General features: G+C 39.9%; 1 protein-coding gene across 3 annotated transcripts in view; it reads left to right on the top strand.

Moving 5' to 3' along the window:
- Positions 1 to 18,433, top strand: part of LOC120453815 — a 38,347-nt gene that overhangs the window by 15,317 nt on the left and 4,597 nt on the right. For all 3 annotated transcript variants that reach the window (XM_039638694.1, XM_039638697.1, XM_039638695.1), the window contains 2 exons: positions 14,036 to 14,195; positions 16,258 to 16,466. In XM_039638694.1, coding sequence (XP_039494628.1) covers positions 14,036 to 14,195; positions 16,258 to 16,466 — 369 coding nt within the window. The remainder of the gene's footprint in view (positions 1 to 14,035; positions 14,196 to 16,257; positions 16,467 to 18,433) is intronic.

The raw sequence follows: 18,433 nt of genomic DNA, 5'->3' as shown, positions 1-18,433 counted from the left end.
TACATCCGCCCCCCAATAAAACTGAAGTAATCATAATAGCTAAAATTCTTCCTGTGCGCTCCCTAGATAAATCTCTTAAAAATGTAATACGGTTACATTTTTCTCCCAGTGTACTTTCTTACTGCTTTGCGCTGAGGGGCGTGCCTGGCATGTGACATTCGCCGGCATAAATGTCAACAACTATTTGTTATTGTTGTTGGCTTGCTGGCGCTTGTGTGTGCTTGTGTTGTTGGCGTTGCATGACTGTTGCTCCTAACTGCTTGTTGTTCTTGCTGCTGCAGTTGTTGCTGTTGTTATAGTTGCTGTGGCAAGTGTGACGGCGGCTTTGGCTGTCAACAATGGCTGATGCCAACAATGTGACCGTCATGCCGTGGGCACTTCGTAGCGCCAAGACTTTGCCTCCGAGAGCCACTCAAACTTTGCAAAATTCCACCCCGCCCGCACACAGCACAGTGTGCTGAGCACACAGCCACACACACAGCCGCACACACATTGCGTATACGCCGCGTGGTAATTGTAATTATTCTCGCTATTCAGCCAGATTTGTTAAGCCATTAGGCAACAGGTCGACCAGCATCCATATTAATGCCAACGTCCAGCTGAGCACAACGTACTTGGAGCTCGAATGGGGAATTCCGGAATAATTAAATTCATTTATGCGAGATCCCAAGCGTAGCACCAACTTCGGCCATAAAAACCCGAAAATAGCCATAATAATGATAATGATATCAATAACAATGCGCATTACGCGGCAATAGTTGAGCGGGCGCTTCATAAAAACCAGCTGTTAATATTTTTCCATTTTCACATCGATGTATAAATAAACACCACAAAACACAGAACACAAAAAATAAAAAAGAAATCGTGAAAAAGAGAAGCAAAGAAAACAATGGTAAAAGGCTTCCATATCAGAAAATTATTAAATTTATTGTGAAAAACTGAACCCTCCACTTATTGTCAATTGATTCAGAATCCATCCGTTTATTGGACTATTTCAATTTAAGCCTTATGATTTGGTAAATACAAATTTTTTGCATTTGAACTAAACTACTTTTAATACCCATACATACTGTATATATATATATCGCTCAATAGTTTAAAGTTCGTCAACCAATTTAATTTGCTGCTTCCCTAGCGGATTAATATGTGCATCGATTATAAAATCTATTCAATTAACTTAACAACGCAAAGATTACACTTCCTCTTTTCCTTTTAAGTGTATGCAGATAACACTTTAAAAGGTAACCAAAACTATATTACGAGTATATTTAATAACCACCGCCCGACACCAGCTTAAAGAGAGCCATCGATTCAATGCAAATCGTTTTGAACCGAATAATGTTTATTTGTACTCCACTTGTCCTTTGTTAAATCATTGTAACACAGCACAGCTTAAAGTTGATCCTTTCCATTTATCAATGGCAGCTCCTTGAACGACTCTCGCTGGGAAATATGATTTATGTGTCCCGCAGCGCTTGACTACTGGCATCCCCTTTTCGCTCTCCCACCCAATTTTCCCACAATTTTCCCGCCCAAGCCAGAGGCCGTTTGAACTGTCGAAAGTTGTAAGTGTTGCCAAAGCAGCTTGCGTTGTTGCTACTAAACGGAATCGAAATCGAATGCCATCGTAATGGCCTCTGGGCAGACAACGGGCATAATTTTACACGCAGACTTTCAGACGAACGGACTTGAGGACCAGCCGCTCGTTTGTCTGGCTCAACTTCTTGTTATAGATTGAAGAAAAAAGTAGGCAAATTGAAAACAGAAATATAATAATATTGATATTTTAAAAAAAGTACATAAAGAAATGGACTAAAGAGAATAACAAACTTATGAAAATTAAGTTAACGTATTACTGATAAGCTTTCAGAATAGTTATAAGTATGCAGTTTATTTTTAAATGAACTAAATAAGTTTTTCTCTATGAGTCATCACCGTATTCTTCAAGTGCACTCTCTTATTAACAGGCAGAATGAAATTTGGAAATTATAATGCCATCCGGCCGGTCGGCAAAGTTTTTTTGGTCAGCCAGCCGTCTGATGTCGTGGTGCCGACCCATAAATATAAATTTGATTTTTATATAGCACTTTGATATGTACGCAGCAGAATCAACACTTTTCGCAAACTTTTCGCATCTCATCTCATTTCATCTACGGAATTGGGGTCCTGTTACAGCTGTTGAAAACTGACTGAAAAACCCACGCAAGGCGTATACGTGGGGAAATGCCAAAGGAAAAGCTTTAAATGCCGCTCAAGTTTCATTTGCATCGTTTCGATTTGCATTAGTGGTCATAAAATATGTTCAAACTTTGGCAGTAAAATCAAATGGTTTAATTTAAAAAGTCGTTAATTTTATTTACTTCAGTTTAATGGCGGCAAATAAATGCAGTTATTGTCTGGCCGCTTCGTAGGATTATCTAAACAAGTAATCAAATATACTTTAATGTGGCAAGTAATTGATTTAGGGTAATAACTAGAAGTTAATTGAAATGATTCGATCAGTCATTTGTTGACTGCCATGCGTAAATAGTCGCACATATTCAAGGGTAGGAAATCAAAGCATTGGAAGGACAAATATAGTAAGGATTTCTATAAGATAAATTAAATATTAAAATTAACGGCTTATGTATATAAATCAATTAAAAGATACACTCTAGCGTTAAGCATTATAAGATACTACGTAGCGTTTGCGCAATAATTAAATTCATTTTAACTTTCAAAGATCGCACGTGTGTTAAGATATATATGGAAAAAGGCCCAAGGTTATAATGAAGTGTGATTTGCCGGCAAACTCAGGCTTTGGATGCCAATAGCCGTGAATTTTGGTTATTTGCCGGAGCTACGACTGCCATTGACAGTGATTTGCGTTTGGCAAAAACTTTTCCGCCACTTCCACCGCTAGCCGGAAAAATGTCAGAAAAATACTCGGCCCATATGCGTGTTGAGAAAATTTCTGAGTTTTGGGTATAAGTGGTAGTACGGTGGGAGCAAACTTTTTCATTACGCAATTTTTGCCTATGTACCTTGCTCTCGGCACAGTGAGGGACTTTTTTCAAAATCACACTCATATATTCAGCTTTGCTTAAAAAGTTTTCTAATTCCATTAACGTTACGCACATGCTCAAGCTCCCCATCGTCCATTCCGCACATCGTCCTGGCTCTGCTACTGTGGCCGGTGAAGTTTTGTCCCACGTGCACTTCGCCCTGGACAAAAGGACTTCACTGAAAAAATAATAAATAAAATCTATATGTTAGTACTATTATTGCTGAAGAAGACCACAGTTCTCATCAAAACAATACAGATAACCAACCAATTAAGGTTTTTAAAAGTTTAAGCAAGTAAAGCAAGTGCATGACATTTTTTAAATGCGACTTGGATATAATATGCTGCACCTAACTTCCTAATTTTAATTAAAGCATATTTTGTAAAAAGAATATATTTTCCTACGCTCTCTATACTATATTAATTTTTAATATTCTGTATATTTTTCCTTCAGCATTTTTTTAAGTGGCGCCTAGAAAACACAGAGAACATTTTGCGTGACTTTGCAAATTCAGACAATATTGTTTGGCTCATTCTCTGCCGCTTTAAAGTGAAAAAAACAGGACAACGTCTATAATGAGTCCTAGTTGCTAACAGATTTCCTCCGCCCGCCAAAAGTCATTTTCTGCCCGGGGGATAAGTTTGACTTTGAGGAGCGCTTTAAATCTGTGGGGAAAGTTAAGCATTTTTTCCACGTCTCATTTCTCAGCGCGATTGCCATGGTGAGGGACTGGATTTTGGGTTCCGCTATAATTTGACTTAATTTTTGTTAATAATTATTTTCGCATTTTCGGCATTGCTTGTGGTTGATGGCAGGCGGCGTTGCCCGGGCGAGGGATCAGAGTTAATTAGTTTGTAATTATTATAAATTGAAGATGAATGCTTGTGGCAAGTTTAATTGGATATTTGATGTTTTTAAATTACGCAAAAATGAGCGTGAAAAATTAGCGCCAGCTATCTGGCCATATCTTTATCGCCAAGCCCCAAGCCTGTCGCTACGAGGGGTAAATTAATTTTTAATGCCTTGGCTTTGTCACTGGGCCCTATATTTATGTTCTGAGCCAAAGCAGCTGCCTTGCGACCGAGCTGCATGCTTTTTGTGTCATCGACCGCGCTTGTGTCACACGTGCCACGCCCATACCCAGTACAGTGATACCTGGCGCAGGGAAGACGAATATGTAACCGTATTACATTACATTACTGTAACATTGTGAGATATATCTATCTAGTAATATCGTATACTAAATATTTGTTTAACCCTTTGATGCTTCACTGTAGATTTAAATGGTAGGGGCTGCATCGCGTTTGGTTTTGTAGGGAGGGCGGCAAACAATTAATCATAATCTCGTGTAGTTGCACAGCCAAGTGCCTGGGCCACGTTCGCAGCAGTTTTTCATAGTAGCGAACAATAAATTTTAGAGCCGCCGGCCGCGTCTTGAGCAGTCATAACTTTGAATCAAGAAAGCCACGTAGCCTGGTACACCAACTCCTACTCCTCCGACAACTCCCAGCTGAGGGTGAAAATATGTTTAAATTTTACTTTAGTTTGCCCCAATCGTGTTATTGTATTATCATTTTCCCTATGTGCCACCAAGCCACGTACATTTGTAATAATTTAACATGAAATATGCTCCGGAGGGTGTGGGACCATGATAAAGTCGTTCGCTTTATTTATCCCCCATTGTTAATTCAATAAGGTGGCAATTGCGAGTAACTGCATGCGTACCCAACTATTTGTCCTCATAAATCTATTCCAAAGTTTTCATTAAGCAAAGTAAAGGAAAGTACTAGCGGATTACATACTATTATCTATAAGCTCTTTAAAATATTATTACGGCTTTATAATAAGAAAAAAAGAATCTTATACAAATTCAAACAACATTTAAGCTTATAATTCAACGCAGGTACAAATATAATTACATTCCTTTAATTCATCTTCCCTTGCAAAAGAATCCTTTAAAATAATAACATATAATTGCCTACTCTATCTATAAATTTACCCATTTTAGGTGACTTGTATATTTGATATGTTTTTTGTTTCCCCAGTGCACTTGCACTATACTTTTGATAAAGATTTTTTGCAAAAGCTTTTTCAGTTCCCCTGAGTCGAGAATACGTGTGGTGACCACACTGAGCCCCAAAAGTACGCTTCTGTATGCAAAAGTACACAAGGTCGGTTGAAAAACTTGAACCTTTGGTGTTTGTTTTATTGGCAATGATACACACAATTGTTTGTGTGTCCTGCCAGTGAGCGAGACAAACTCCGTTTTCCTGGTACTGCTTCCATTTCCATTGCCTATTCATTTCCATCTGGCCCTCTCCCTTGCCGTCGTCCGGCCATCACCATTACCCTGTTGTTTTCTTTGGATGCCCAAATTGATTCTATTGGCTTTATTGTGATAAGGTCAAAAGTTAATGTAAATGTTGTGGCCCTGTGCACTGAGACAGTTTGCTGGGGGTTTCGGGTTTCCAAATTAAAACTTCCAACTTTACTATTCTTTTTGATGTGGCCGTAAGGGTCTTTCCCTCTGATAAACTCTGATCAAAGTAAACTGGCACCAGGGAGTCGATCTACGAGGCAGATATGCAACTTGGTAGCACATGAGCTGGTGTCTGACCAAAAAATAAACAAACGGTTCTGCATGTGGCAAGAGTGACAGTTCGGTTGGATTTTGGGTGCTCTGAGCTAGATTACGACATATCAGAAGTAGCAAAGTAATAACTCGTGCATCAAATTCTATTTAAATGAAAGGTTTGAACTCGTTTAGGCTTAAGAAAACATTCCACTTCAGTGTTGTCTTAAATGTATGTATTAAGTGTTACGAGCTGTTAAGTAAATGAAATATAACCTGCAAACTACTTATACTTTGCTCGATAGCTAAACAGAAAGTGTTTCCTTCCAATTATAAAGGGATTTAATTTCGATTTGAAAATATTTTTACCACTAATTGGTACACACACCACTCATAAATATTTTATAAAATAAAATTACAAATATTGAAACTGACAAAGGTTCACCAACCATAAAAATCTCCTTAATTATTTTCCAAGTTTCCTACTCAATAGCCTGCTCTTTCTACTCTGCAAAATCCTCTGAAGCGGAGCTAAATTTAAAGAGTTAATTTCCTCTTCTCTCATGCCAGACATCCAACCACATACTATTGAAGCAGACTTTTTGGTTTGTGGATGAAGGAGTCAAACTGAGGCAGCTAACTGACAGCAATGCCGTGTCGATGTCAAAAGCATCCATTCTCCACTCAATCCGCCTGAAAACCATTGCTCCAGCTCTCCCCACTGAACCATAAAAAGCAATGCCAACTCCTCCTGCTGGATCTCCGGATCTCATCCTTGTCTCGCTGCCGGAGAAGTCTCAGTGGTTGGCTTTGGCAAAGTTTTGTGCGTAACATGAAAAACTTCGATAAATTCACAGTTGAAACAATTACCATGAATTTTATCAAAAATGATACGCGCTGTTCGTATCCGACCATGCAGCAACAATATTTTTTAATGCACTTTGGGGGAAAATGAAACGCAAGAAGGATACCGAGGCAGCTGCTCGGGATAAAGATCTGTGGGTTGGGGTGGGGCGTAACGGAAAAGCAGCAGCCCAGTGGAAGCCCAGGAAAAACCATGAGGAAAACCGAGGGAAATGCCTGACAGATAGACCAGGAGCCAGCGTGAAGCTGCCGAGATGCTGCTGCTCCTCCGTAAAATGTAAGCGCAAAATTGCTTGAGAAAACTTTCTCAACTTTTCAGCTAATATTTGACTTTGGCAAAATAAGCAGACGATGAGGAAAAAACAACGCAGCGACATTGCATCGAATGGGAAAAATATATATTTTCTTTAACATTATGCGACGACATTTGCGCTGATGTGAAAGTATCTTATGGATACAGAAATTCCCAATTCTCTCTCTTTTCAAATTCCGCAGCATATGCAGTGGCAGGCCAATGTTTCGTTTCGACATTTATGGCTTTGGTAAAAAAATGTTGTGGGAAAAAGGACCGGAAAATATTTATGCGTTGGCAAAGTTTTCGCCCTAAACGCTGCAATTGAAAATGAACATTAAAATTGATATTGGCCCGCAAGGCGGACAACTTTAATAGCTGTCAATTGCAGGCGAGTGAGCAAAGTTTTTACCTCTTGCTCGACTTTTTTTTACTCGAATTTGTGTAAACTTAATTTGTTATTAGTTTTGCAAAAGTGTCCAATGGTTTTTATTCTATTGCACAAAGTCGCTGGCAGCGCGGGAAACTCAAATAGATTTTGAGTAGCTTTTCAGTTTGAGTCGACGTTAAATGAGAAAAGTTTCGCCGAGTGTTTGTTGCAGTTTTCCGTGTAAGTTGGTCGCTACTCCTCCGTGACAGGTGAAGTGTCCTCTTCACTGCCTTTATTTTGATTTTCCTTCTTCTCGTTTTCCAGCCGTTAATGATATTTTGGGCAACAGTTTAACACTTGTACTTATTCATAGAATAATCAATAAAATATTAAACAGCGCAAATGAAGTTGGCCATTTAAAAAAATTTCAAAGTTCTTGGTAAGTCTCGCTTAATATAAAAAAGTTCTTAAACAACAATAAGCTTTTAGAACAAATGTGAAGATTGAAATGTGTCAGACTACTGAGCTGTTCTTAAATTTCAATAACTTTTCCAATTGGCACACTTTTCCGTTGGATCCATTTCCCACATTTTTAGGCCACCGCATCACACTCGGAACTCTTGGCTCCGCCCAGTTTACTAATTTTAGTTTTGCAACTTTTTGTTGTCCAAAAAGAACAAACATACAGCCATATACACACACACACACAATAAATAAACCCCAGCGTCTGTGGAGACCGTAAAAACAAGCAAAACTATGGGACGTGGGAAATCTACTGGTAGCAAAAACCAAGCCGAAAAAAACAAGAGGAAAACTCCGCAAAAATTTTTTTTAAAAATATAGAAAGAAATGGAGGAAAATTAAGAGCAAACAAAAAAGGCAAGCGTCGCACTCGCAGAGCCGAGCATATTGTATTGAGAGTTTGTTTTAATTAAAAGCAAAAGGAACGCCAAGAATGGCAGCGGCAGATTGCGGATTGAAAAGGTTACTGCAGCGCTGAATTTATAAAAATGATTAAAAAAGTTGCAAAATGCAAAATGCAAAAGGCAGAACAAACAATCACAATAATTGCACAGAACGGAAATAAATTTAAGCAAAAACCGAATTTGTCAGACGCCGAAAATAGCGGAGCACAAAAGATGGAAAAGAAGAACAAATATTTGAGTGAAAAAGTATAAGCGAAACAGGAGCATAAACAATGCATTGCGGAATATTTGCATTGCGTATACGCCATGTAATAAATAAAAGTGGAAGTGGGATATTGGGAATGGGAATGGGTACGGGTATCTGAATAGAACTGAGCAAGTGGCTGCTCCTTGAGCTCTGCAACTTGGCACCGGCAAACAGTTTCCAACTGAATAGCTTTGCATCCAGCGAGTAGAGCTGCATTTGCCACAGCTGCCAAGGATCTCTGGCCATCCTATGTTCCACCTTTATCCACTCATTTCATACGCTTACTTCGGTCATTTTATTCAGGCTTCGAATTTCTCTGTCTACTTAGGATCGATCATATGTCTAATCTGATAAGTTTTCAATTTAAATGTTTATGTGCTATAATAAAAGTATTTTTATTTATTTATATTTAACTTATGAACTTTATTGCCTTGATATTTTATTTTAATTTGAAAGAGGAAAAAAAGTGGTTGTAAAAAATTGTCATATCTGCTCTCTGCATATAAGTTACTCATCAAATATTTTATTTTTTCATAATTATGTATACAATTGATTTTGCAAGGGATATTGCCCATTCGGTGAGTAAAGTTCTACGTTTCTTTCTGTTTTTTTCCATGCCATCATCATCGTCATCTTCGTCTGCATTCAACTTGCAGCTCGTTTGTGCCAGTTTTGCTCGTTTACAGGCTTTTACCTGAAACTATTACCTACTTGCCCGCTGAGTTGGTCGATCCTTGCCACGCCCCCATGCCTCTCGACTTTTCCCGCCCCCCATTTTACCCTTACGAGTTTTATTTTGCTACTGCAATCAAGTGTCGAGTCGCTGCATCTTATAGTTGCGAGTATGCAGTTTTTTAGCTGCAGAGCAGCTGCAGAAAGTTGCTCATCTGATTACATATTTATTCGCAATTTATGCATAATTCTATAACAGTTCAGTTCATTCTGGGCTGGCTTTAATCAGCGGAGAAGTGAGAGATAACCTTTCGGAATCGAAGGCATGCCAGAAAACAGACCCTTGGCAATCCATCAAGGCGTATCATGCTCGGGAACCCGCCCCAAAAACTAAAACCCCACCAATTCCCGAGTGTATAAAACTGTCAGGAGCTCGCATGGACTCTCCACAAAGGAGAAAGAATAACAACATAAAACACTTTACCATCTGATACTCAACGTTAAAGCCCTGCTTTAAGTCCCACCAACGAACTATTCGTGAAGCAAAAAAAAGATGATGAATCTTTTGTTGTTTGCCCAACCTCCGAAAGCCACTAAAAATGTTAACTAAAGTGAAGGAAGAATATATGGCCTGATATGAACAAAAAGAAAAGCAGAAGGAAAGGGAAAGTAAATGTAACCAAGATGAAATGTGTGGAACTCCACCAGCAGCAATAACATGTTGAGCAAAAAATTATGATGGAAATGGGGAGCAGATGGAAATGGGACACGAGAAGCTGAGGCAACTTTGCAGGAGCAGAGGGCATTGACAAGCAGAAAATAGACCTGGCTGTGGCTCAGCATAAAACTAACAAGAAAATTCCGAGCTTGCATTCCATTCGGGGCGTAACGAATCATGTAACTAAGCTCTCACTTTTCGTTTTCTTTAAAATTACAAAACCAGGAGCATCTGTCGGAAGCCAAATGAAAACTGAGGAAAGGAAATGCTTTTAAGCAAATGCTAATTAAACAGGAAAATTTTTTATGGGCTGAGAATGTTGAAACACGAGATATTTCAGCATTTGAAATGGCCATTTAATCCGTTTTGATGGTGATATAAAAGTGTTCGATAAGTTTGATTTGTGTTGTATAGATTTTTCATCAGAAGAACAATCATAAATCATAGTTGAATATGAATTGCAGCATAGGCATAGCTTTCTATATTTAAGTAACATGATCTTTAGGTGTTTTTAAAGAACATCCACTGAATTAATGTATCATCAGAAAAAAGTGCCACATGTCAATGTCAACGGCGATGACAAAGATAAATTCTCCCAGCCAGTATATCTTTCAGTTTCCCTGCCCAGTAATAGTCATTAAGATTTAAATTTGAAAATAGCCTTCGGCTTGCTTTAAATTTCCAATTCTGTTTTGTAAATTAAATGCCCTGTTGAGAAGGAAAAAAAACTAAATGGCGTCAAATTCCGTCCGGCAATCAACTAAATTCAAAGCAAATTGTCCGCACAATGGCCCAAATGTCCGCAACGGGGCGGCCATCATGAATGTCCTCGAGGATATGGCAAGCCAACAGCCTAATGCTCATTATTTTGCGCTTGAGAAATTTCTGTCTCGTCACTAATTCATCATTGTTTCGGCACATTAAATCCTTGAACGTCAACGCATTCATTATCTCATCGCATGTGAGCCGAGGGTCCTGAGCCAAATACTCTGCTTTTTGGCCAACTCATCGCCGGGCTCACATGGTCAGCTGTCTGTGCGTCTTTCTGTCTTTCTGTCTCTCTGTCTGTCTGTCATCGGGGTTTCGTCGCCAGGGCATGCTTGAGTGATATTAACTGACCGACAATCAGTCAAGGGCAACTGGAGCACCAGCGGCCAAAGCAAAGTTGGCCAAAAGAGGCTTATGCGAGATTTTTGCGAGTTCCGCCAGCGGAGATAAAGGGGAGCATTCAACCATTCTAGCAGTTGGCAAGTTGATCACGAATAGCCATAGTCATGTTTGCATATATTTTGTATTTAACCCTCTGTTCACCTGTGTGGCATATTCTAAGCATCTAGTATACTAGATCTAGTATTGGACTCTTTTGCCTTAAATTAAAATGGTACATTTAATATATCTTATTAGTATTTTAATTTTGTTTTAGTTCATAACACCAATGAAGTAGTTAATCGAAACCCTTATACAAATCCGGTGATCCCTACCAGAGGAAAACTTTCTTTGAACGCTTGCCAACCAGAGGGTTAATATCCCTTTCAAGGATGCCTGTGCGGCTTGCATGTTAATTGCTTTCCAAGCTAATCGAATTTTTCGGGTGTCATTATGAGTAATGTGTCTAGGATGCGCAGTGCGCACATAAAGCAATTTGTCGAGAAGATTGCGTCGAATGGCAAATTGCTCTAAGCGCTCCGCAATTTAAACTATTTGTGCCTAACGATATACGGACATAAACAATAAAATCGCTTAAATGTAATCCCCCGTTGAATCAGCAGAAAAAATATAAAAATAAAGGTATATGCGAACCCGACGTAATCATACATGTCATCTGGCCTTAATTTCGTATGCAAACAAAACATGATTACAAATGGAAAACGAGCATACCAAAAAAACATTTAACGGAATGGCAAAAAAAGGTTAAAGAAACAATATTTAACACGATGGAAAAACTGATAAACAAAGGTATGCAAATATTCAAAATAGCAAATGTCAAATGCCCTTGCGGATAAATGCAAATTATAAACGGATTTCTACATTCGAACAGTGGAATAGGCCCTAATTATGTTTAAGAATTTTGTATTCCAATCTGGGCTTATTTACATTAAAGCGTTGATACCAATGTTGCTGATTGGCACTACGACTTCAGAATTAATAAACAAGTTACTCATTGCTAGAAATGCAAACTGTGTCACGCAGTTTAGTGAACTTCGCTCCTTGGGGACGAATTTCATCCCGTAGTTGTCGTGGCAATAAATTCAGGTCATCCTACGGGGGTGGCCAGAAAAAGTCATATTACATCGCTAATTTATGTAGCACATAAGTTAATTTCTGTTTGTCTGTTATTTGTTGTAATTAGCCGACGTTCAAGCCGTTGTCCCAGGGGCCATTAAAACTCGTCCCTGGCCGCCGGAAATGCGCCATCCCATAAACAAACGAGAAACTGTTGCTTCCGCCGACAGCGTGTGAAAAAAGGACAGATACTGGTGGATGTACATCCTCGGGAGAGAGACGGCCGTAGTCCGTGCTAATTATTTTGTCGGTCAGCCAGAGTTCATAGTTCACATGCTCCAAAAACAGCTATAGAAAGGGGGAAAAGCGCCGCCCACTCGTGGCTGGTCCGTTTATATAATTTTTACTATCTGGCCAAGTAATATAAACTTAATTAATACCCGCGTCGGCCGACGGGTCGGGCTTTTGATTCATGGCCTGCATTTGCGAGGTCGGGCTTAAATGCAATAATGGATGTGGCGACGCGAAATAAAAATAAAAGTAAACGCATTAAAATGTGCCGAGTCTGACCTCTCACAAAGTGAGAAAGCGTAAAGGTCGAGCGGCGGGTCAGCAGGTCAGCGGCGCCCAAAGTCAAGGAATTAACGATGGCGACCTTTTTGGCACCTCTGCCTTTTGAAAGAAAGGTTTTCGCGATTTACAGTAGCACCAGCTGGGGGAAAATATTTCCAGAGATTTAAAGAACTTGTTAAATTATTTAATTGTTGGCCTGCTAAGTGATGTATTCTTAAATGCCTTAACAATTGTTGAATAACTAAAAAGGGAAAATGTCGTAAAATAACATTGCAAAGTTAAATAATTATTAATTAGTGAACTATTGAATTTCAGGAATTATTACCAGAATGAATATACTTCTTTTCCTCATTTCTGTGACACTTCCACACATACTGTTGCCACACATGCTGTTTCGAAATCAAAAAAGAAATCACTTACCAAACAATGAAATCCATGCGGATAACGAAACAAAATCTATTATTTTAAGTTCTTCATGTGCCGGTAAGCCCGCCCTTCCCCGAATCGAGTCCAAATTTTTCCGCCCACGTGGCAAGCTCGCACTTATCAACAGCTTACCGAATAATGCCCATGGAATCGGTTTCCGTTCAGGATGCATTCAGTGCTGGCAGCTTGGCTATAGTTAAGCTGAATACAAAATACTCAACTAAAAACGTAAAGCTTATTCTTACCATAACATGGATATCAATGTATCCGTATTTTCTAATATATAAATACAAAGAAAAACTAGAAATGATATTATCTGTTTGGAAATGATAATATTGTTTTACCTATTGTAAATATAGGGTGTTTTTTTTAGAGGTATAGAACTTTAAATTGCAATAAAACAACGATGGATTATTCGATTGACATGAATTTTATTGACATGAAAGATAATCTTGTGGCATTACATTTTAAATATAATTTCTGGCATATGACCGCCACGGCTGGCTCGGATGTAGTCCAATCTATACGTCCAATTTGCAATGACTTTTTCCAACATTTGGCCGTATATCGGCAATAACACGGCGAATGTTGTCTTCCAAATGGTTTAGCGTTTGTGGCTTATCCGCATAGACCAATGACTTTACATAGCCCCACAAAAAGTAGTCTAGCGGTGTTAAATCACAAGATCTTGGAGGCTTATGAAAAATCGGGAACAACAGCAATCTCGTTTTGGGCCCATTCGACGAATCTACGCCTTGCTTGATGATCGTTTGGTTTCAATTCTTGCACGAGTTGGATTTTGTAAGCACGCATGACGAATTGCCAAACCAAACTGAGAATAAATCACTTGACAGCTGTTAAATCGGTCGCCATCTTGAACAGTAATGCCAACTTAAAGTTCTATACCTCTAAAAAAAACACCCGTTATATTTGTAATCATTATCTTGAATAGATGTTTCTAAATAGTATTTCAATGAAAAGAGCTTGTATCTTAACTAGTTTCTTTGTATCTTCTTCTGATCTAAATTAGCTTGTAAGAAGCACACATGTAGAATATTTTCGATTTCTTTCGTTAATGCTGGCTGCACTGGTTGCACTGTCGTTGCAGGAATGGCTCCTGTGCCCGCGGAGGGACTGCACCTGTCCAACCTGTCCGTCCCGCGCATTATCGACGTGGCCCAAAAGGCGAAACTCTTCTGCAGCTACGCGATGGGCAATCGGACGCTGAACTCTGTCAAATGGTACAAGGATGGCCTCGAGTTTTTCAGGTGAGCCAACCCGCCGGCTGTGGCCGTAGACCAAATAAAATTGCTCCCACCCTTCCCTTCCATATCTGGAACTCTTGAGCTCGCCAGCCCGAACACGAGAACCTACCATGAAAATATTTTTCGGCATTCGGTTTGAAATAATAAAATGTCGCCAGGGAGCCCCGGAGATTGGGAGTTGCGAAATGTGCCGGCGCATTCATGCAGATTTTATGGCGCAAATTGAAAACGTCATGAAACTGCAACACTGTCCCCAACAAAGTAAATTTCCACCAACTCGCAAAAAAAAAGAAAAATAAAAAAAAATAAAAACAAAAACAAAAAGAAAATAATGGCAGTGGGCTGGGTCGCTTGAAAGTGTCGCAACTAATTTAAATGCTTAATTTAAATGGATTTTTATGGCTCGCCTGCAATTGCGGCCAGGTGACGCTGCCATATCGGGCCCAAATATGTGCGAAGAGGGCTTTTTATTTAACTGGCTTAATTGTTGCACATTGCATTGCCGTGCCGCATACAGGTGCGCACATATCCACGTACGTGTATATCCAGGTCGACCGTAGCCCAGATCCGAGCACTCCATCCGGGACTTAATCGAGTGTGAAATTTTTAACAAAGGTGTGTGTTTGGGCATTACAAATCTTTTTTAATGTTTTGGTTATTGATTTTAAAAGCCCCGCTACAAATATGGAGAAGTCAGGGGGCAAAAAAGTGTTATTTATGCCAAATATCAGAACCATTTAACAGCTTATGGGCTTTGCCAGATGGTCGGACACGCCCACATTGGTGAAAACACTTTAGTTAATATTACTCCAACTCTTATCTCGATTAAACTTGAGAAAAACGTATATTAAAAGTATGTTAAATTTTCCTGCCATTTTTCTTGCTGACCTCAATTCTGGTTTTTTTTGTAAAAACAAGATTTAAATAGATTTATATTTTGTAGATGATATTTCTAATAACAATGCTTGATTTTAGATTTATTCAGCTCAGAGCCATTTGACAACCACGCCCCCAGCTACGAAGTTCGATGCAAATTTGAAGCCTTTTGGCCACCGCACTCGATTGGGTTGCCCAGTTCGTAATGATTGTTTTTGACATATTCGCGAGGGGTGTGGGTTGTAGGGTGTGGGAGTGGGCGTGGCAGGTCAGGACCATTGGCGCAGAAGGGGGCGGATTCCGGGGATGGTCTAGCCAGTAATTTACTGCCGTAGGCAGTTGCCTCTTATCAATTACGCTTTTGTGTGAACGTTTTGATTGTGCGGTCTGCACTCGGCTTCAATTATTCATGTGCATTTGACACTGCGGTTGCTTCCATCTGTAACAAAAAACGCCACAAAGGATACACGCACTTCGAGTGTAATTCTGAATTTGTTCGACCGTGCTTTTCTATTTGTTAAATTGAGTGTTTACGGCGAACAAATCGACCTAACAATCCATTTGGTTTTTGCGTTGACAAAGAAAGCACGCAAAGTTCGGATTTAATTATGGTCCTTCTGGTTAGTATCGCAGTGCATGTTTTTATCAAGAGATTTTTGGGAAGTCAACTTATATCTTTAAGAAATATTAAATTTTAATAATCTGCACTTAATATTTTCTGTGGAATTTAACTTTCTAAAGTTCCATCCCCCGGATTCCAATGATTGGCACTTCCTTACATTCCCTCAACATTTCCCCACAACCCTGAACCAAATTCAAAGCAATCTAAAACGATTTTACCCAATTGCCACGCTAATTGCTGTAATCAAATGCAAATGCATGAATGTGAGTATGAATGGAATTTTGAATTTGAATTCTATTTGTGCTCTGAAGACAATACGAACTTGAGTGGAACTGCATATTATTCATAATAAAATCGACAGCCCTGCCAAAATCTGGATACAACTGGCCGAGTGCTGCAGCTGCAGAATGAAATGGAAGCCAAAAAAATATTTTTTTTTTCTTTCGGATGATTTCCTCATCAATATTTCATGGTATCGGTTTTGCGCAGCACTCGAGCTCAAGCATCGCTCCACCACCTCATTCTCTCTCTCTTTCTAACGAGATGTTGCCACCTCTTTCCTTTCAGATACTCGCCTCTAACACCGCCGACAACAAATTGGTTCCCCGTTAAAGGTGTCACCATCGCGGACGGTTCGCCGCATTGCAATCAATTCATCTGCAACGTGGAGCTGGAGAAGCTCAGCGCCCACTCCTCCGGGCAGTACAGGTGCGAGGTGTCCGGCGATGCGCCCGAGTTCAAGCTGATCGATCAGACGGCCAATATGACAGTCGGAGGTAGGTGCTCAAAAAGTTCGCTGCGATCCACGCACAGTGGGCGAGGACACCCAAAAGCCCCCTAAAAATGTATAGAAGAAGGCATATATGAAGGCATATATGATATATGAGGAAAATTATGGAACTTTTAAATAAATAAATTTGTTGAGCCTTTCTAAAATTAATTGTTAGGCTTATACTTAAAGTAACTATAGGACGGAGTTTCTGAGATAGTTATATCTTTATTTATTAAAATCACAATTTCAAAAAGCTGATAAGTAATCCGTAATTGCCACTGCCCGCTGCCTTCTGCCACTGTGTTACTTTTGTAGCTGTGTTTGATTTATGTTTTGCAACAGAAAGACAACAAATTATGTGCAATTTTGCAAACACTTAATAAAATTATAAATGGTCCTTGCACGGCCAGTAGAATTTGGGGTCGGGAGTTCAGTCGGCAACTCCTTTCCATTTATCAATGCCACACCGGCGGAGTGTTCTCCGGGCGGATTGGGGAGGGAATCACGGATTACCGGATACGGTTAAATGGGGCGGGGTGAGGGGGAGGAGCAGTAGGAGGCGAAGAAGGCGCTGCATGGTCACGAACCTAGGGCAGTAGGCAGTTCAAAAGGGCGTCGCATAAGCGCTGGAAAATTGTGACACGCGTCAGCCATTTGTATGAGTAATGATTGTTAATAAATCCGGAACGAACCATCCCGAAAAGCGTACAGCCCGTACGTACAGTGAACACCACGGCCGAATGCCCCGCTGCGCCACCTGCCGCTCTGCTGAACAAATTCAACTCAATTGTGAGTTTTGTACGAATCAATTTATAATCTACAATGCGCGGTCGTTTGCCGTTGTCACGTGCTGAGCCTACCCAACAACAAAACCCGGGGTAATGGCACAAAATACAACAAATATCCCAGGACTAACTCGTTTGTGGCACTTGTAGTTGGGTTTGTTAACGTCAACGGCGCACCGCCGCACCACCACACCACACCACATCACCACACCATCGCACCATCGCGCCATGGCACCATAGCACCACCGCATCATCGAACCACCAAAAGCCGCTGGCAACGCAGCGCCCACCATTTTGATTTCGCTTTGATTGGCAGCGTACATGACGATGATTCCGCCCAGCACCTAACACTCTGCGGTACACTGAAAAAAAACATTATTATATTTCCAAAATATTCAGTTTTTAAACCCTTTTAAGTAGAGTTTGCAGTCAATGTGCTCTTTAGATTCGTTTTATAGAGATGTTGGATAATACTCCAAATACCAGAAAGCGGAATTAAGAAAATTATTTAAAACAAGATCAAATGCAGCGTTAAATAACATTTTAAATACTTTGCGACTGTATATGACCTTTGACCTTTGAAGATCTTTTTTAAAGATCGATCACTTTCTTTTTACGTGTTAGCAATTTTTTCTAGCTTAATTACATATGCTTCTGAGATATGGTGATAGTTCCGAAAAAGGAAGCTTTTTCTTTGTGAACAGGGAAATTGAAAAATATTTTCCAAGTGTGACAATGCCCCTTTCTCCCCTTTTCTGTGGTTGATTGCGGCCAGGAGAAATCGTCAGGCAGGCAGGCAGCCAGTCGGGCTTTTGGTCGCTGTGCTGGTTCTACTTTGAAATTCAAATCAATTGATTTCGGTCCAAATGGAAATGGCCTGCTTATGTCTTTTGTTTCTAGTTTCTATGCGGCTCAAAATGATTTATTTGTCGCAATTTCGCCGCTCAGCGATTTGTCTCCTTTTGTAGCCGCCAGTGCTTCACATAGATGCTAAATGGATGGCCCAGGGCCTCGAGTTTCGAGTTTCGAGCTTCGAGCTGCGAGCTGAGAGCTACGAGTTTGGGTACGTTTTGTGGGCGGCTTATTTATTGACGTTACTTTAAGAGATATTGATTTGCATAATGCGCACTTAGGCATTTGTTTACGCGTAACAATCAAATTTGAATTCGCATTTTCGTATTTGTAC

This window comes from Drosophila santomea, chromosome 3R, assembly GCF_016746245.2.
Source record: "Drosophila santomea strain STO CAGO 1482 chromosome 3R, Prin_Dsan_1.1, whole genome shotgun sequence".
Taxonomy (NCBI): domain Eukaryota; kingdom Metazoa; phylum Arthropoda; class Insecta; order Diptera; family Drosophilidae; genus Drosophila; species Drosophila santomea.
This window is presented reverse-complemented; position numbering and strand designations above follow the sequence as displayed.